Source organism: Salmo salar, chromosome 19, assembly GCF_965601325.2.
Source record: "Salmo salar chromosome 19, fSalSal1, whole genome shotgun sequence".
NCBI classification, from domain to species: domain Eukaryota; kingdom Metazoa; phylum Chordata; class Actinopteri; order Salmoniformes; family Salmonidae; genus Salmo; species Salmo salar.
The window spans coordinates 57860001-57880845 of NC_138309.1; the positions used below are offsets into that span (position 1 = coordinate 57860001).

The following is a 20845-nucleotide window of genomic DNA, read 5'->3' on the forward strand; positions in this document are numbered from 1 at the left end:
AGCCCCAACACCAAGACAAACAGTAGACCAAAATGAATTGACAGAAAGCATCCATAGTCAGCCTACCTACACTGGTTCCTCTTTTACGCAGAAGCATTCATAAGATGTTACACCGGTTACTTTAAAAAATGGGTAGGCCTACCACGTCTAAATCAACATTGGGCCCATTTCACAAACCCTTTTTGAGAGTTGGCATTATCGTTGAGAGTTGGCATTATTGTTGAGAGTTGGCAATAGCTGCCGTTAACGAAGCGGCTAACGTAGTGTAGCGTGCTAAATAGCTACCTTAGCTAAGAGTCAGCATGTTCACAGTTAACTGTGCATCGGTTAATATAGCGTACTAGCATTAGCTACCTTAGCCAAGGCGTCCCGGCCGTAGCTGGCCTCCTGGGCCGTGTGCTGCTTGTCAATGACGTCCCGGCCGGTGGCCACAGTGCGGTAGAGCAGGGCCTTCTCAACATTCTCCTCCTTAGTGGCCAGCAGGTCCCCGATCACCGCCACCACCTTGGAGTTCTCAATCAGTGTTGTGTCACCGTCCACACCAAACGTCAGGTTGCCCTGGGAGAGGTCACATGGAAGTAAATTCAGGAAGCAAACTGTAAACTAAAGAGACTATGTGGACTAATAGCATTGGAGAAAAGGGGAGGAGAATAGCACAAACAAAGGGCTGGACTGTTTCCATTCAATGCCGTTTCATTCAAACCTGTTCCATTTTAAAGGGAGACTGATTACACAACAAGAAGTCACCCCACAGTAAATGATGATGACATATTGCTGAGTATACAGTGCCTAGTGAAAGTCTACACACCCTTTACACAGTTGTCACATTTTGCTGCCTTAAAAAAAGGGAATAACATTCATTTATTTTCATACAGATCTACACAACCTACTCGACATTCACAAAGTGAAAGACATTTAGAACATTTTCCAAATGAATATATAAAAAACACTTGGTGGACGCTCCTTCGGCAGCCATTACAGCTGTGAATGATTTTCAAATAATATTCTACCAACTTTGCTCAACTCTTAGGGCAACATATGTTTTTCTTGAAATTTCTCAGTAATGTTCATTAAATTTGGTTGGGAATCATTGATGGACAGCAATATTCAAACCTCGCACCTGATTTTCAAGCAAATTTAGGTCAGGACTGAGATTAGACCACACAGGAACATTTAACACCTCTTGGAAAGCCATTCTGGTGTGTCTTTAGATAAAAATGTGTCCAATTGTCTCGCTGCAAAATAAAACTACATCCCAGGGTTAGGTTTTCCTTTAACCTGTTAGGGCTAGGGGGCAGTATTTGCACGGCTGGATAAAAAAATGTACGCGATTTAATCTGGTTACTAATCCTACCCAGTAACTAGAATATGCATATACGTATTATATATGGATAGAAAACACTCTAAAGTTTCTAAAACTGTTTGAATGGTGTCTGTGAGTATAACAGAACTCATTTGGCAGGCAAAACCCTGAGACATTTTCTGACAGGAAGTGGATACCTGATGTGTTGTATTACCTTTAAACCTATGCCATTCAAAAACACAGGGGCTGAGGAATATTTTGGCACTTCCTATTGCTTCCACTAGATGTCCCCAGCCTTTACAAAGTGTTTTGAGTCTTCTGGAGGGAGATCTGACCGAACAAGAGCCATGGAACGATGATGGCCCATTAGACACCTGGCGCGCGAGTTCATGTTGGGTACCCTCGTTCCAATACGTTATAAAAGAGTATGCATTCGTCCACCTTGAATATTATTCATGTTCTGGTTAAAAAAGGCCCTAATGATTTATGCTATACAACGTTTGACATGTTTGAACGAACGTAAATATATTTTTTCCCCTCGTTCATGACGAGAAGTCCGGCGGGCTTAGATCATGTGCTAACAAGACGGAGATTTTTGGACATAAATGATGAGCTTTTTTGAACAAAACTACATTCGTTATGGACCTGTGATACCTGGAAGTGACATCTGATGAAGAGAATCAAAGGTAATGGATTATTTACATAGTATTTTCGATTTTAGATCTCCCCAACATGACGGCTAGTCTGTATCGCAACGCGTATTTTTCTGGGCGCAGTGCTCAGATTATTGCAAAGTGTGATTTCCCAGTAAGGTTATTTTTAAATCTGGCAAGTTGATTGGGTTCAAGAGATGTAAATCTATAATTCTTTAAATGACAATATAATATTTTACCAATGTTTTCTAATTTTAATTATTTAATTTGTGGTGCTGACTTGACTGCCGGTTATTGGAGGGAAACGATTTCCTCAACATCAATGCCATAGTAAAACGCTGTTTTTGGATATAAATATGAACTTGATAGAACTAAAAATGCATGCATTGTCTAACATAATGTCCTAGGAGTGTCATCTGATGGAGATTGTAAAAGGTTAGTGCATCATTTTAGCTGGTTTTATGGTTTTGGTGACCCTGTCTTTGAATTGACAAAACATTACACACAACTCTTGTAAATGTACTGTCCTAACATACTCTAAATTTATGCTTTCGCCGTAAAACCTTTTTGAAATCGTAAAACGTGGTTAGATTAAGGAGATGTTTATCTTTCAAAGGGTGTAAAATAGTTGTATGTTTGAAAAATTTGAATTTTGACATTTATTTGGATTCAAATTTGCCGCTCTTGAAATGCACCTGCTGTTGATGGAGTGCACCACGGGTGGGACGCTTGCGTCCCACCTAGCCCATAGAGGTTTTAACTAACAAACTCCCCAGTCCCTGCCGATGACAAGCATACCCATAACATGATGCTGCCACCACAATACAGAGGGTTTCACTTCTGCATTGTGTTGCATTGGATTTAACCCAAATCTGTAGTTTTTAATTTAGGCCAAAAATTGTGTCGTTGCGGAGTTGTCTTGCAGTATTATTTAACAACCTTTTTGCAAATAGTCCAGTCTGAATGGCCTCTTTCCTGACTTAAATCTGCTTGAATAAATCTGAGACAAGATTTGAATATTCCTGTCCATCAATGATTCCCAACCAAATGTTCTGAGCTTGAGCAATTTTGACAAAAACAATGGATATACAGTATGTTGTGCAAGGTTGTTAGAATCTTATTCAAAATGATTCACAGCTATAATGTGTGTAATGTATTACCTGTAATGTGTGTAATGTATTACCTGCTTCCACCAGGTAGTAACTCTGGGGTGTGGAGACATACTGTCACGACTTTCGGCAGTCGACGTCACCGGTCTTCTAGCCATCGCCGATCCACCTTTCATTTTCCATTTGTTTTGTCTTGTTTTGTCACACACCTGGTCATCATTCCCTCATTACATGTCGTGTATTTAACCATCTGTTCCCCCCATGTCTGTGTGTGTAATGTTGAGGTTGGCACGCTTCTGGCTGGTTTGCGCCAGGTTTATTTTATTACCCGTGCTTTGTGGCAGCCTGTACTTTGTACTTGTGTTTTTGTACTTTGTGCTGCCTCACTGGTTCGTTGGGCCTTAGTTTTGTGACGCAGTTGCGTTCTGTGCAAATGATTGCCTTAGTAAAGTGCTTTGTCCACTCATCTCTGCTCTCCTGCGTCTGACTTCGATGCACCAGCGACACTCACCTCTTGACACATACGCAAGCAATACATCCTCATTTTGTATTTTTTTGAAATGTGTAATATTTTTTTTTTAATGTGGAGTAGGTTGTATAGATCGATAGGAAAACAATCTAATGTACTCCATTTTTAGATTACATTTTAAAGCAGAAAAATGTGAAGACTGTACAAGGGGTGTGTAGATTTTCACTAGTGACTGCACATTTAACCCCGTTTCATTTGAACCTATGCTAACCCTGCTGGTAGGCCAATAGGGTTAGGAGTTAGTATGGGGTATTACCAGGTGCAGGATAGTGGCCAGGACCTTGTAAACTGTCTGGAGCTCATCTGCTGTAAAGCCGATCACCTTCATGGCGTCTGCCACTGCTTTGAAATCAGCACCATCGTCAATGGACGACTGTGACAGGGAGAGAGAAAGGAGGGAGATGGAGGAGTAGAACAATCAAACTACCAACAATTGGAAAGTATTTGTCCCCTCATTTCACACAAATCACGTTACATTTTGTCAGTTTTGAAGGAAAACTTCCAGCTAGTGTCGTGAACTTAGTCAAGATATTTCCTTGGCATCTACTTTTGATCCATCTGTAACACTGGCCAAGTACACCACTTCCTCACTTTGGCAAGGACGAGTTAATTCCTAACATGTTTCCCCTCCCAGCAGCCAAAGTCATACAGTAGGAATCACTAGATGACCACAAATGTCTTCAAGACAGAACACGGAGTGTCAGTCAGTGTTCTGACTGACACTATTCCTATAAAAATGGGACCATGTACAAACCACTTCAGCAGTTTGGGCCCTAGCTCTGTTCTGTTCTGTTCCATGACGTCACGTTGTTTGTTGCTATAAAATATTGTTTTGTTCCTACTCGTTTAGCTTCAAGTGCAGAGACAGCAGAACGGACATGCCTGCTTTAATTAAACAATGTTTTAATAGCTGGGCTTGTGTGTCTTTATTCCTGGGAAAATAAACAGTGTGACCAAATAAACACAGCATGAGTGACATTCTCTGTATAGAACTTGGTTTTGTGACCGTTTATACAAAATTAGGGTTCAAACTAGATATAGTTCTGTAGTAACCTACAGTACCTTGATGTGGCCTCCCACTTTGATGTAGTTGAAGGCTGTGGGGTCCTTCGAGACGTGGAGGGACCGCAAGAGAGACTCAGGACCTCCTTTAACCATCTGAAGAGAACAGAGAGAGATAGAGACTGAGTCAGTAGTGACACATGCCATTTACATTTAGCGACTTACAGGAGTAATTAGGGTTAATTGCCTTGCTCAAGGGCACAGACACATTTTTCACCTAGTCGGCTCAGGGATTCGAACGAGCGACCTTTTGGTTACTGGCTCAATGCTTTTAACAGTTAAGCTACCTGCCGCCCCCTATTTAATTTGAATGTTACACTTAGTCATATGTAACTCCACAGTAAAATGGAGCAAAGGAAAATAATAATCTAGATAACGAGACCGGACCAATGGAGGGTGAAGTCCCTTGAGAATCGGGAGTTTATGGAGTGAGAAAGATGGAGGTTTGTTAGTGAAGATAATGGGGTGAGAAGATGAAGATGGATATATATTTTCAACTGACAGCAAGGGGCTGTAACAGCTATGACATCACCATGCCTTTATGATTAACACAGTCACAGACCCACGGCCCATCTGGTCTGTATACCAGCTTATGGTGGCATCAGTCTGGCGTGTAACACACACGTAAAACGCTCACACACACACCTGGTAGAATGAGTGGAAGCTTCTCTCCCCCTCCTGCTGGAAGATGACTCTGGACTGTAAGAGAAACAGATTTAGTTTAGTTGATTCAAAGAGAAATATAATTTATCTTTATCTATACAGGTGATCTCATCGAAAATAAAACATGTATTTTCTAGCGCCCCCTACCTTCTCCAGCAGGTAGTTGTTGATGTGGCCCCCGATGGGATCTCCCTTGAAGTCGAAGTTGATGTCCATGTACTTGCCGAAGCGGCTGGAGTTGTCGTTGCGGTTGGTCTTGGCGTTACCGAAGGCCTCTAGTACGCAGTTGGATTTCAGCAGCATGTTTTTCACCCTGGAGAGAGAGGCGACATGTTCTCAGTGATACTAACGGCTCGCCGGGCTCCTATCAACTGATACTAACCCACGGAGAAAAAAAATGTGGCTCAGTTGGTAGAGCATGGTGTTTGCAACGCCAGGGTTGTGGGTTCGATTCCCACGGGGGACCAGTACGGAAAAAATTAATGTATGAAATGTATGCATTCGCTACTGTAAGTCGCTCTGGATAAGAGCGTCTGCTAAATGACTAAAATGTAAATGTAATAAGGTGGTCTATGGCGGACGAAGGGGCAGAATATAGTAGTGTGAGGTAGATACACTAGAGTTAAGATTTAAAGGGATAGTACGAGATTCTGGCATTGTTCTACTTACTCCGAGTCAGATGAACTCATGGATACCATTTCTCCACGTGCAGTATGAAGGAAATTAAAGTTCGTTTCGCAAGCTATTGCTAACATGCGTTAGCACAACGACTGGAAGTCTACAGGTACGCTGGCCAAAATCTTACACTATCCCTGTAAGTTCTCCATTTTACACCGATTAGGTAGAACAGTCATTACTCAGTCAGATCCTACAGTTGTCTGTCCCTTACGGGGCCCATCTGTGTAAGGACATGGTTATAGATGGTTGGAGTGTCTTATATCAACATGTTCATGTGCAGTATACGACAACTCTACTTAGCACACAGACTGCATTGGCCCTGGTTATTTATGCTGTGTGGTGCTGGGTCAGACCTCAGGCTCCTCACAACATACTCTGAGCTGGGGTGCACACCTCCTTCCATGGCCCATACAAACACGAGCACCGCAGCGCACATACCACCCGCTCTGGCTATCCCATTAGTCGGAGCTCCATACAGCCTGTAGCATTTCCTTACAGGCAGGACAGAACTGGGAGAGTTGTGGGCTTATAAATGTAACTTGTAATCTCTGTCTTAAAATAACACAAAATGACAATTTTACTCCTTTAAAATGGCTACAGGGAAGATGTAGTGGGTCAAGGGCAATATATTCAGCACTAAAAGGCCATAAGCAACCCTAGTTCTGGGATTTTATTACAAGTGGTGTGTGTCAATCATGTGTGTGTCATAAGGAGGGTTATAAAGCATTTATACAGCTGAGCTTTGATCTTTGGGCCAATGTAGAAATGATAACAGGGGTAATAACTAGTAATTTTATTTTATTTATTTATTTCACCTTTATTTAACCAGGTAGGCAAGTTGAGAACAAGTTCTCATTTACAATTGCGACCTGGCCAAGATAAAGCAAAGCAGTTCGACAACATACAAAAACACAAAAACACAGAGTTACACATGGAGTAAAACAACATACAATCAATGATACAGTAGAAAAAAAATAAGACTATATACAATGTGAGCAAATGATGTGAGATAAGGGAGGTAAAGGCAAAAAGGCCATGGTGGCAGAGTAAATAAAGTATAGCAAGTAAAACACTGGAATGGTAGATTTGTAATTTGAAGAAAGTTCAAAGTTAAAATATAAATAATATGGTGCAAAGGAGCAAAATAAATAAAATAAATAAATACAGTAGGGGAAGCGGTAGTAGTTTGGGCTAAATTATAGATGGGCTATGTAAAGGTGCAGGCAAGGGTGTAGTGCTGCTGGAGCGCAGAGTGATGCTCGCTCACTTTTTTAAATTTGAGTTGGTAAAACGAATTCTGTAAAATTCATTCAGATACATTTTAAATAAATTATATTGAATTACCACTGGAATTCCATGAAAAACTATAGAATGACAAACCAAATCAATATGTATAGCAGCCTAGAGGTAAATGGTGGTTTCTTCCCCGTCTTCTCCGGTGTTGTCAAGGACGATGAACAACTGTAGGCTTCGTAATAACGTATTTAGGTTATAGTTTTTAACAACGGGTCAAACAAGCTGTAGCTAGCTACAAACTAAACTGAAAAAACACGTTGCTGTGAAGCGTTCATCCATGTACAGTGAGGGGAAAAAAGTATTTGATCCCCTGCTGATTTTGTACGTTTGCCCACTGACAAAGAAATGATCAGTCTATAATTGTAATTGTAGGTTTATGTGAACCGTGAGAGACAGAATAACAACAAAAAATCCAGAAAAACGCATGTCAAAAATGTTATAAATTGATTTGCATTTTAATGAGGGAAATAAGTATTTGACCCCTCTGCAAAACATGACTTAGTACTTGGTGGCAAAACCCTTGTTGGCAATCACAGAGGTCAGACGTTTCTTGTAGTTGGCCAGCAAGTTTGCACACATCTCAGGAGGGATTTTGTCCCACTCCTCTTTGCAGATCTTCTCCAAGTCATTAAGGTTTCGAGGCTGATGTTTGGAAACTCGAACCTTCAGCTCCCTCCACAGATTTTCTATGGGATTAAGATCTGGAGACTGGCTAGGCCACTCCAGGACCTTAATGTGCTTCTTCTTGAGCCACTCCTTTGTTGCCTTGGCCATGTGTTTTGGGTCATTGTCATGCTGGAATACCCATCCACTACCCATTTGCAATGCCCTGGCTGAGGGAAGGAGGTTATCACCCAATATTTGACGGTACATGGCCCCGTCCATCGTCCCTTTGATGCGGTGAAGTTGTCCTGTCCCCTTAGCAGAAAAACACCCCCAAAGCATAATGTTTCCACCTCCTTGTTTGACGGTGGGGATGCTGTTCTTGGGGTCATAGGCAGCATTCCTCTTCCTCCAAAAACAGCGAGTTGAGTTGATGCCAAAGAGCTCCATTTTGGTCTCATCTGACCACAACACATTCATCCAGTTGTCCTCTGAATCATTCAGATGTTCATTGGCAAACTTCAGACGGGCATGTATATGTGCTTTCTTGAGCAGGGGGACCTTGCGGGCGCTGCAGGATTTCAGTCCTTCCTGGCGTAGTGTGTTACCAATTGTTTTCTTGGTGATTATGGTCCCAGCTGCCTTGAGAATCATTGACAAGATCCTCCCGTGTAATTCTGGGCTGATTCCTCACCGTTCTCATGATGATTGCAACTCCACGAGGTGAGATCTTGCATGGAGCCCCAGACCGAGGGAAATTGACAGTTCTTTTGTGTTTTTTCCATTTGCGAATAATCGCACCAACTGTTGTCACCTTCTCACCAAGCTGCTTGGCGATGGTCTTGTAGCCCATTCCAGTCTTGTGTAGGTCTACAATCTTGTCCCTGACATCCTTGGAGAGCTCTTTGGTCTTGGCCATGGTGGAGAGTTTGGAATCTGATTGATTGATTGCTTCTGTGGACAGGTGTCTTTTATACAGGTTACAAACTGAGATTAGGAGCACTCCCTTCAAGAGTGTGCTCCTAAATCTCAGCTCGTTACCTGTATAAAAGACACCTGGGAGCCAGAAATCTTTCTGATTGAGAGGGGGTCAAATACTTCTTTCCCTCATTAAAATGCAAATCAATTTATAACATTTTTGACATGCGGTTTTCTGGATTTTTTTGTAGTTATTCTGTCTCCCACTGTTCAAATAAACCTACCATTAAAATTATAGACTGATCATTTCTTTGTCAGTGGGCAAACGTACAAAATCAGCAGGGGATCAAATATTTTTTTCCCTCACTGTATACGGGTAAGAGTCTAGCTACATTTTCAGATATTATACGTGTCTTAAAAAAAAAAAAAAATCTCCCCAATTTCATGATATCCAATTGGTAGTTACAGTCTTGTCCCAACACTGCAACTCCTGTACGGACTCGAGAGAGGCGAAGGTCGAGAGCCATGCGTCCCCTGCCAAGCCTCACTGTTTCTTGACACACTGCTCGCTTAAACCCGGAAGCCAGCCGCACCAATGTGTCGGAGGAAACACTGTACAGCTGGCGACTGAAGTCAGCGTGCATATGCCTGGCCACCACAAGGAGTCGCTAGAGAGTGATGGGACAATGACATCACGGCTGGCCAAACCCTCCCTTAACCCAGACATCGCTGGGCCAATTGTGCGCCGCCTCATGGGTCTCCCGGTCACGACACAGCCCGGGATCGAACCAGGATCTGTAGTGACGCCTCAGACCGCTGTGCCACTCGGGAGGTGCATTTAGGTTATAGTTTGAGATGAGTTAATAAACCACACTAAAAGATTGATATTATGGCTGTTTTTAAAATGAATTTCCTGCAATTCTACGTAGTAATGATTTATGTTCACTACTTGGTCAATTGATTTGATAGCATGTTTAATCTATGCAAATAAATTATATGAATTGATAGTTCACCTCTGTTTTCTTTTATTCTGTAATAGGGTATATTAGGGTAGGCCGTCATTGTAAATAAGAATTTGTTCTTAACTGACTTGCCTAGTTAAATAAAAAGGTTAAATTTAGGAAAAAATATATAAAAAACAAAACCAAAAATATTGTAACCATGTGTTCAAGCTAATCAAATCAAAGTTGATTTATGATACAGTGTAGTGTAGGCTACCAAATACAATAAAATGCCAACTCGCAACTAAAGCACTCCTCACAAACAGTGCAACGATATTAAGCTAAATGTATTTGTATTTACATTAGACTATAGCCTACAAATAGCTATACCACGTAGTCGTAGGACTATTAGGCTATACTGCAAATTATTGTTGTTTGTTCCTGAACTGACTGAATGGCTAAGTTGGTTCAACTTCTTTATCATTGCGCGATCCTGGCGCTGTCCTTTCATCACCACGAAGGGCACTCCAATCGCTTAAAGTAACACTCATCAAGATATGTTGCCTACGGCTAATAGTCCTTCTCATCACTTAGGCCTAGTATTATTATTACAAATAGAAGATTATCACTTCTCACAATGGTGCTCGTTTAGTAAAGTTACATCAAAGTTACATCTCGCAAGATCACATTCATTTGAATTTTACATAACAGAATTGTAGGCCTATAATGTTACACCAAAAACACCTAATTTCTAATGAGATTTTAGGATGGTTAGCTGAGGCTGACAAGTCCCCAAAAAATGATCATGCGCCAAATCTCAACAAAGCGCCATATGATTTTATTGAAACAAAATACAAGAAATGGCTAACAGTTTGTTGACACCATCTGGTCTAATTAGCTCAATAAATTATTGGCATGCAGATGCAGTTCGGATGTTTCACCGGAAAAAAACGTTAAGAATGATAATTTACGATGGACAGTGATGATGGCATATTTTGAAATGAGGTATGCCTAACTTGGTATTTGAGGGTATTAACATTTTTGCATTTCCTTGAGACAATGTGTGTGGGCATTGCGATTCTTTTATTTATTTAACCTTTATTTAACTAGGCAAGTCTTATTTTACAATGACGGGTTAACTGCAGGGGCAGAACGACAGACCTTGTCAGCTCGGGGATTTGATCTAGCAACCTTTTGGTTACTGGCCCAATGCTCTAACCACTAGACTACCTGCCGCCCCAAATTGGAGGATGTATTGGAGGATGTATTTTATGCATAGGCCTGATATTTGATACACTACATCTGTCGGAACAAACTTTGGGGAAATAATTATGTCATTAATAGCACTACACCACTGCTGATAGGAGATATAATACAGCATGTGCACTTTAGAAGACAAGGCCTATAAGGATTTATACAACGGGTGGGTCTAATCCTGGATGCTGATTGGTTAAATCCGTATTCCAGCCTGTGTCTTCTCCACAAGTTACCACCAGCTAAAAGCTATGAGGTTGAAATGCTCCATCTCACTGTGCAGTCCACTGTCTCATCAGCCCAGCCAGGCAATTTATAAACTTGATATCCATTATGAAAGCATCTAGACATTATCTCCCATTTCTTTTAGACTAGCAGCGGAGATTTGCACAAACCTTGCCGTCTGTCTCTCCGACATTTGCAGCATTGTTTCCATATTGAAATTGGATCTCCAGCTGTCCCATGGTAATGAATGTGTCGGAAGTAGGGATGAGACAGACAGGCAGGGAGCTTTTCTCAGCCAGTCGAAATCAAGAATCAGCTGGCATAATTTTTTGGGATATATACAAATACAGGTCAACAGAAAATAGGTAAAACTAAACGAAATGCAGCTAGTTTGCTGTCTTTCCAGCTTCAGCTTGAAGTGATTGTGTTAGCTGTGTTGTTGGCTAGCTCCTCTGAACAACAGTGTCCTGACGAGAGAGCACATTTTCTATGCCAGGCAAAATAATGCATCATTAGCTCATTGTTACGGATGTATCCAAATAAATGTCACTAGAAAACAGGTTAAACAAACGCAAATGCAGCTAATTTGCGGTTATTCTGGCTGCACTGTTTGACCTGACTAAGTTAGCCGTAGTTGGCTAGCTAGCAAGCAAGGGATAAGAACGCCTGCCAGTATGGCAATGGAACATTTAGAACGAACGAATGGGTCGCATCCATAGATATAGAACAAAAATACTTAATGCGTCTCTGGCAACGAAAGACCAGCCGGCTTGGGTAGCAACCTTAGATTTGTGTCGGGACTATATCTCGTGGAAGGATGAAAGTATGAATAAATTAATATAATGTTTTTTTATGAAAATGTGTCAAACATTATTTGAATATGTTTCTAACCCGTAAAAAATGATAAAGCCCTGAAAGCTGGTGTTTGGAGGATATATTGGCACGGTTTGCAGGCCCTCGACTTTGGTTAAAAGCCCGAGTAAAAGACTCGCTGGCACGAAAATAGGCATGAATGATCAGTTCCCGAAAAAAATTGGAGAACGGCGCAAAGTTCTGTACCCGATCTTCAAGGAGAATAGATTAAAAGGGAAACGTGTAGCTCTCGTAGTGGATAAACTGTATATTGATAACCAAATGTTCCCAGACACAAAGACTACTCCATGGCTATTCTAAATGTTACAAAGTACCCATAGAGGAGTCGAATAATGGAAAGAAAGACCCAATACTAGTCATGGTAGGGATTGTAATAAAAATATATATATTTAGAAAAGCAATAAAATACAACAATTGTTAAAGAAGTAAACTACAACGCTATACCATTCTAGATAGGGAATGTTGGAAAAAATAATTAGTATTAGACTTTCCATTTATAGTATTTTATAAATTGATAAGACAGCGTTAGAAGAAAGGATCATTAGCGAAAGAATACATCTTCAAATATAAGGAACTGGAACACAAAAGTACTCAATCAACATGGTAGAGTTAAAACACAGCAAACAGAGGACATAGAAGGCACAGTATGTGGGTATGTGCAGATGTATTGTGATGGAAGGTGGGGTTGTGTGTTTTTGCGTTTGGAAAAGTGTGGAGTTAAGTGAGTGAAAAAGGAAAACTGTTGCATATCCCAGAGCCCATGTGTGTTTGTGAGCAGGGGTTGCGTGAGAGAGAGCTTTCAATTTTGTGTAGATATGGGATATACATTTTCAAATAAATGATAAATCTAGTTTATTTATTTATTGTCCTATCATAATCCAACGGTCCACAATCCTATACACCCACCAGAGCGACCCATATACTAAGGAGAAGTCCTTATCTGTTTTATGGGCCTATTGTAAGTAGCTTATATGCAGTCAAATCAGAAAGATGAATGTCATCATAGACCTACTAAAGCAGCAATGCCCCCTCTAGATTGTGAGCCTGCCTGGCAGGGTTGGTCCTACAAAGCCAAAGCCCCCTGAAGGGAGAGCATAAAATATAAGAAAATTCTCAAAGCTGCTAATAATGAGAACCTTGACGACCTTGTACCTAGCCGGTGGGGATTCCGGTGGGGTGCCCCCACCCAGGCAGTGGCAGTGCTGGAAACACTAGCTGCAGTAACCCGTGGGGAGGGGGTCACACTCAGACAATCAGAGAGGGGGCATATTATTGTGGCCCCAAAGTCTGACTGCAAAGAGATGCTTGGGAAAAATGGTCACAACGCGGGACCAGTGTGTGTGTGTTTCACCCCCTTCCCCTGAAACACACACACACTGGTCCCGCGTTGTGACCATTTTCCCAAGCATCTCTGTGCAGTCAGACTTTGGGGCCACAATAATATGCCCCCTCTCTGACTGTCTGAGTGTGACCCCCCTCCCCAAGGGTTACTGCATCTGATCTCCATCACCAAGCACTTGACAAAGGTTAATCAAATCTCCCCATTTTTGCCAGTTTTAGCTCAATTTTGCATGCGTTCTCAAACAGCTGCAACTGTATATGAATTTGTAAATCAAGTCCTTTCTTGAATTGGGCTCAGGGATGGAAAGACTTGAGCATCTGAGCTTATGGTCGTTTGTGGGAGAAATGGGTTGAGTGTGTATGAGTGTGTGTGTGTGTATGTAACCCACAACTGTTGCTAGGGGGTAATGATGTTAGGATGAATAACAACAATTGTGTCTGGTAATCTACCATTTATATAGGAGTGGTTAAAACATGCTAATAACGGTCCTCTGAGAATATCAAAAAAGGCTTGGTATACAGTACCAGTCAAAAGTTTGGACACACCTACTCATTCCAGGGTTTTTCTTTATTTTTACTATTTTATACATTGTATTATAATAATAGTGAAGACATCAAAACTATGACATAACACATATGGAATCATGTAGTAACCAAAAAAGGGTTAAACAAATCAAAATATATTTTACATTTGAGACTCTTCAAAGTAGCCACCCTTTGCTTTGATGACAGCTTTGCACACTCTTGGCATTCTCTCAACCAGCTTCATGAGGTAGTCACCTGGAATGCATTTCAATTAACAGGTATGCTTTGTTAAAAGTTAATTTGTGGAATTTCTTTCCTTCTTAATGCATTTGAGCCAATCAGAGTTGTGTTGTGACAAGGTAGGGGTGGTATACAGAATGTAGCCCTATTTGGTAAAAGACCAAGTCCATATTATGGCAAGAACAGCTCAAATACGCAAAGAGAAATGACAGTCCATCATTACTTTAAGACATGAAGGTCAGCCAATACAGAACATTTCAAGAACTTTGAAAGTTTCTTTAAGTAAAGTTGCAAAAACCATCAAGCGCTATGATGAAACTGGCTTTCATGAGGACCGCCACAGGAAACGAAGACCCAAAGTTACCTCTGCTGCAGAGGATAAGCTCATTAGAGTTAACTGCACCTCAGATTGCAGCCCAAATAAATGCTTCACAGAGTTCAAGTAACAGACATCTCAACATCAACTGTTCAGAGGAGACGGCGTAATCAGGCCTTCATGGTCGAATTGCTGTAAAGAAACCACTATTAAAGGACATAAATAAGAATAAGATACTTGCTTGGGCCAAGAAACACGAGCAATGGATATTAAACCGGTGGAAATCTGTCCTTTGGTCTGATGAGTCCAAATTTTTGATTTTAGGTGCCAACTGCTGTGTCTTTGTGAGACGCAGAGTAGGTGAGCGGATGATCTCCACATGTGTGGTTCCCACCGTGAAGCATGGAGGAGGAGGTGTGATGGTACTTTGCTGGTGACACTGTCTGTGATTTATTTAGAATGCAAGGCACACTAAACCAGCATGGCTACCACAGCATTCTGCAGCTATACGCTATCCCATCTGGTTTGCGATTAGTGGGACTATCATTTGTTTTTCAACAGGACAATGACCCAAAACACACCTCCAGTCTGTGTAAGAGCTATTTGACCAAGGAGTGATGGAGTGCTGCATCAGATGACCTGGCCTCCACAATCACCTGACCTCAACCCAAATTAGATGGTTTGGGATGAGTTGGACCGCAGAGTGAAGGAAAAGCAGTCAACAAGTGCTCAGCATATGTGGGAACTCCTTCAAAACTGTTGGAAAAGCATTCTTCATTAAGCTGGCTTAGAGAATGTCAAGACTGTGCAAAGTTGTCATCAAGGCAAAGGGTGGCTACTTTGAAGAATAAAAAATATATCTCGACTTGTTTCACACTTTTTGGGTTACTACATGATTCCATGTGTGTCATTTCATAGTTTTAATGTCTTCACTATTATTCTACAATGTATAAAGAAAATAGTGAAAATAAAGAAAAATCCTGGAATGAGTAGGTGTGTCCAAACTTTTGACTGGTACTGTATAGCCATAGATATTTGAAGAATATAACTTATAAATGCCTCATGACCTTCAGTTGAACTGGAGTGTGACAGATTACTGATTACAATTTTACAAATTTAGGTAACTAGTAACTGTAACAGATTACATTTAGAAAGTAACCTACCCAACCCTGGTTATAAGCAGTGCTGTAGCACGCACCCCTGTGAGGCGGTATTTTGTATACAATATTGAACATTCAGAAATAACCCGGTATACGGTGTGACGGTATATCGCCCAAGCCTACCTTCAACCAATATTAATCTTGCATGGCAAGCAACGCACTCTTACTCAAGACTGTGTCCCAAATCATCACATTCTCTACGGCGATAGAGAGGCATTTCTGCTCCATCTAGCAGAAACCCTCCCAGTGCATAACCACGGGTGATATGGTGACAACTACCTCAACCTTTCCTTTATCATACTGTACTCCTGGGAACGCAAAAGCATTTCTGATTACTTCTGCATTCCCAGGTCATTTAGCATGGACATTCTGAGAACGTTAAAATGGAAACTTCTCACAAAAGAACGTCAGAATGTCTCACCTTTCCACCTCCGCTCTTTGCCCGGGGTTTGTGATAGCAGCAATGTATTGCATTATATATTTGCTGGCTTCAGTCTTCCCGGCGCCACTCTCCCCTGCAATGAAAAAAAGAAACACAAAAATGCGTTAGAAAGTGCCAGGGAATCCAATGAGAATGTCTAAAATGTAATCTCCATTAACACAGGCTTCTTCAGGGTGAGTTTTGGGATTGATGCCTTTTGATACAGAATATTCCTCTCTTCACCACTAAGTGGCACTCTGTCAACCAAATAGTTTCACCGCACTGTCACAGCTTGTGGCCACTTTCAATGTTTTCTTAGAAATAAGGTGAAGAATTGGTCCTGCTATTTTCAACGATATAGGGTCATACTGAGTTCCCCAAAAGGCTTTCCACTGAAATGACAAACTCACGTTACTCCAGACAGAAAGTTGGCATCAAGGAAGACGTGATTTGACCTGAACCAGTGTTATGTACGTGTATTACTTCTTATAAGCATTTATGAGCCCTTATAATATCCTATTATGTTGGGTATTTCTATGCTGCAATTAATTCACTAGACAGATAAGAATTCATTTGATTTGGTGGGCCGTTTTTGAGGGCTTCCCCCGTTACCTGAGATGACAATACAGGTGTCCTTGTTCCTCCTCTTCATGGCTTTGTAGGCTGCGTCTGCGATGGCGAAGAGATGTGGCGGTCGCTCGTACAGCTCCCGGCCCTTGTACTGCTCGATGGTGTCTCGACCGTAGATGTTCATGGCACGGTAAGGGTTAACCGACACCACCACCTCGCCGATGTAGGTGTAGATACGACCCTTCTCAAACCTGCAGCCACATGAGACAACGAGCATGGTCAACTCCTCATCATGTCACCTAACAGCGTACCGGTACTCCCCGGTATATAGCCTCGCTATTGTTATTTTACTGCTGCTCTTTAATTAGTTGTCAATTAAATTGTTACATTTTTTTTTAGGTATTTTTCTTAAAAACCTGCATTGTTGGTTAAGGGCTTGTAAGTAAGCATTTCACTGTAAGGTCTACACCTGTTGTATTCGGCGTATGTGACAAAAACATTTGATTTGAACGTGTGATGCTACACTGCTGATTCATAAGATTATTACAGGAAAAGGACAGTTTCACATTTTGGAGTAGAATGTATACATTTTGAAAAAGGCATATATTTAAAACATTTGTGGATAAAGCATATCCACAAATGCTGGTCAGAAGTACAGGTATTCCAGTCAAATCTAACATTTTAGCACACACAAAAAAAAAAAAAAGCTCAAGACTATACGAGGTCATGTTTGGACAACAAGCAATCTGCTCTCGCTCTCATCATAACCCTTGATTAGCCTTTATGATGTTCTATCACCAACCGTATCATCCCAACATCGACAGTAATCCACTGACTCTGTGCAGAGGTAACAGCATCTAGCGCTGATAAACATTACATTAGTGCCCTGCTCTCTATGTAAGACTATAAAATTGTTTTATTGTCACATACACCAGATAGGTGCAGTGAAATGTGATGTTTTACAGGGTCAGCCATAGTAGTACAGGGTTAAGTGCCTTGTTCAAGAGCACGTCAGATGTTTCACCTTGTCTGCCCTTTTGGTTGCTGGCCGAATGCTCTAACCCAATGGGGGGGGGGGGGGGGGTGCAAAGTACAGCCCGCCGGCCACTTCGATCCGGCCCACGAATCATTGAAATTATATATATATATATATATATATAAAAACTCTAAAATTATTTTTCTTCTCTCCAATTTCGTGGTATTCAATTGGTAGTTACAGTCTTGTCCCATCGCTGCAACTCCTGTACGGACTCAGGAGAGGTGAATGTCGAGAGCCGTGCGTCCTCCAAAACACGACCCTGCCAAGCCGCACTGCTTCTTTGACACAATGCTCACTTAACCCGGAAGCCAGTCGCACCAATGTGTCGGAGGAAATACTGTACACCTGGCGACAGTGTCAGCGTGCACTGCGCCCGGCCCGCCACAGGAGTCGCTAGAGCGCGATGGGACAAGGACATCTCTGCCTGCCAAACCCTCTCCTAACCCGGATGACGCTGGGTCAATTGTGCGCTGCCTCATGGATCTCCCAGTCACGGCCGGCTGTGACACAGCCTGGGATTGAACCCTTAGATAGCTGTGCCACTCCGGAGGCCCCCGCCAATTGATTTTATCAAACAATTGGTCCCCCAAAAAATGCGGCCCTCCGTTGGATTTAAAAATCCCGATGTGGCCCTCGAGCCAAAAAAGTTCACCCACCCCTGCTCTAACCGCTTGGCTACCTGCCGTCCTATCTAAACAAAGAGGTCCTCCATCACTATAGAATGAAGCATCCCTCTCTATATCTCAACCCTCCCTTCAACACAACAATGCGTCAGACAATGATAGCTTTCTATACTGATCTGCAGCCTAGAGGGATGCATGTATGCAGGCATGGATGCTACCAGGAACATGGTGTTGGTAGGTCCAACTCCAATGGCTACACTCATTATGCAGTTTAAGACACTGATCCTACAGCTGTGTAGAATGTAGAGAGAGGAGCTGACTGGGGCTGATCTGGGCCTTCTCACTCTCCCTCTCTCTTTCTCTGCCCTCCGGCAGCCTGCCTGCCTGTCTCACTTCCTTCCTCTTCTGGACCAGGGTCTTTTCCCCCTACTCAGAAGAATAGAGCCTTTCTTCTCAGCTGCACCCCGGCCAAGCCTACCTCTGCTCTGGCCTCTGGGTTCCTCCTGGCAGCCCTGGGTTCCAGAGGCCTACACTAACAGACAGTGGAATACAGCTTCAGGATCACTGCTTTTCCAGACTGTGAACCTCTGTATTGATGTACTTATGTGATATAGCCAGGTAAGTTACTAAGAAAAGATCCTATTTTACAGTATTTCAAAGACCTGGTTATCGTAATTCCGATTTTAAGACCTTTGCTACAGCACTGCCCTTGTACAGAGTCCCTGGTAAGAAACCTTGGCTTCTGATGAATGTGGACTTTTGACTTGGTCATCTCTACCTATGGGTCAGTGAAATGGGGATTTTCCGATTGATATGTTTTTGGAATCCTGTTTGATTGTATTTCAGATAAAGCAAGCAATCTTGTGTTGTTAGATATAGGCCTATTGATGGTCATTATGTGTTGTGCATTGGACATGCTTAAATGATGAACACTGAACGGAGCAACATACAAACATTGACAGAGCAATTGAGGTAAGCCACAACATACACACAATGGTTGTTGAAGAACTGGCCAAAACGCACACAGAGCTGACTGTAATCGAACCAGTGTTTCAGCTGAAACGCCCAGACAGACAAACATAAGAGAAAGATGGCTTTAGATATTAAATGAGAACTGAGAGAACAAATGAAAAGAGACTGAGAGCTTAATTAAAGTACACTACCCAAACAACGACAGCTAATTCTCTAGACAGGTCAACACAGGCGGTGACTGGCTCATTCTCCTGCAGCCAGCCATGTGTGAGCCCTCATGTCGTCATGCCACACGCCACTGGGCATGGCTGACACAGAGACGCCGTGTTCGTGTGCCCAGGTTGGCATCGTGTGTCCAGGCTGGCATGGTTGCCCATGCCCGAGGGCCTGTGGAAGTGGTAGGCAGGCTGGTAAGCCTGGCAGGTTGGCTGGTGGCACCTCCCCTGGCACTAGAGAAGGAGCCATTGTGCCATCCTACAGGGCAGAATGCTGCTGTGTGCACTGCCCGCTCTATTGTTCACACGTCAATTGGGGGTCTTTGTATGAGAAGCGCATACCCTGGGCCAACACAGTAAGCTGCCCACTTAAAGTGCACGTGTACAATGTGATCTGGGGGAATGTAAACAATGAACTACCAGCTGGGAGTGTTCCATCTATGGCTGTGATCTCAGCTGGTTAGGAGTTGACAACAACAAAAATAAAAATTGTTGAATGTGAATCTACGCAACACTATGTAGGCTACTGTAGACCTAACAGGTTTCAGACAGGACGTGGGAAAATATTGAAGTCCAAAATGGAGAACATCACTAGAGAGTGTGATTTTGTCATTATGGCTTGGTTTCCATCCACACTCAATAACGTCATATATGGTAGAGAAGAAACACAACGGCAGACAAAGAAACAATCTGTTTGCGCTAGATTACCGAACATTCGATTGGGTAAACAATGTTCCACCCAAACAGTCCATCAGGCCGTTTCAACAATACAGACAGTGTCCTGGTGTTTTCCGAACCTCTGGGGTTTTAATAAATAGACATTATGATTCATGTCCTATTCCATCCTCATCTCTTCAGGATCAGAGGACATCTGTCCAAAAACAGAATCAATTGTGTGCGTATTATGATGAGAGACACATCTGTGGGAGAGTATGTGTGACAACACTGGATGGTTCAGTGAGTCTCATTCCAGGGGATTTCAATAACAACGCAGAGAGATTATTACAAAGATAAACAAACAGACTGGAGTGGGAGTCTAGACTAAACGTTGGGTGGCTGTTTCTGAGAAGGTTGAAAAACGTTGTAGATCCCGGCGAGGTTCTTTAGAAAAACTGGAGGTGGGTGGGAGGGTACTATGGCAACTCGAGCGTCAGAGCGTGAGGGTGTTGATGTCAGCATGTCTCAGCGCTCCTCCCCTCCCTCCCTCCCTCCTTCTCTCCCTTCTCCTCCGGTTTCCCGGCAGCTCAAGGGAGGGGTCCTGCTGGAAGGACATGAATGCTGTGGGTCATGCCAGCCAGACACTCTTCAACTCACAG

General features: G+C 42.3%; 1 protein-coding gene across 3 annotated transcripts in view; it reads right to left on the reverse strand.

Moving 5' to 3' along the window:
* The window catches only part of LOC106579321 (unconventional myosin-Id-like), a 128030-nt gene that overhangs the window by 83357 nt on the left and 23828 nt on the right, over positions 1–20845 (reverse strand). For all 3 annotated transcript variants that reach the window (XM_045702477.2, XM_014159139.3, XM_045702478.2), the window contains 7 exons: positions 16723–16931; positions 16111–16204; positions 5467–5632; positions 5302–5355; positions 4657–4752; positions 3851–3967; positions 355–558 (listed from right to left, as the gene is read on the reverse strand). In XM_045702477.2, the coding sequence (XP_045558433.2) occupies positions 355–558; positions 3851–3967; positions 4657–4752; positions 5302–5355; positions 5467–5632; positions 16111–16204; positions 16723–16931 (940 nt within the window). The remainder of the gene's footprint in view (positions 1–354; positions 559–3850; positions 3968–4656; positions 4753–5301; positions 5356–5466; positions 5633–16110; positions 16205–16722; positions 16932–20845) is intronic.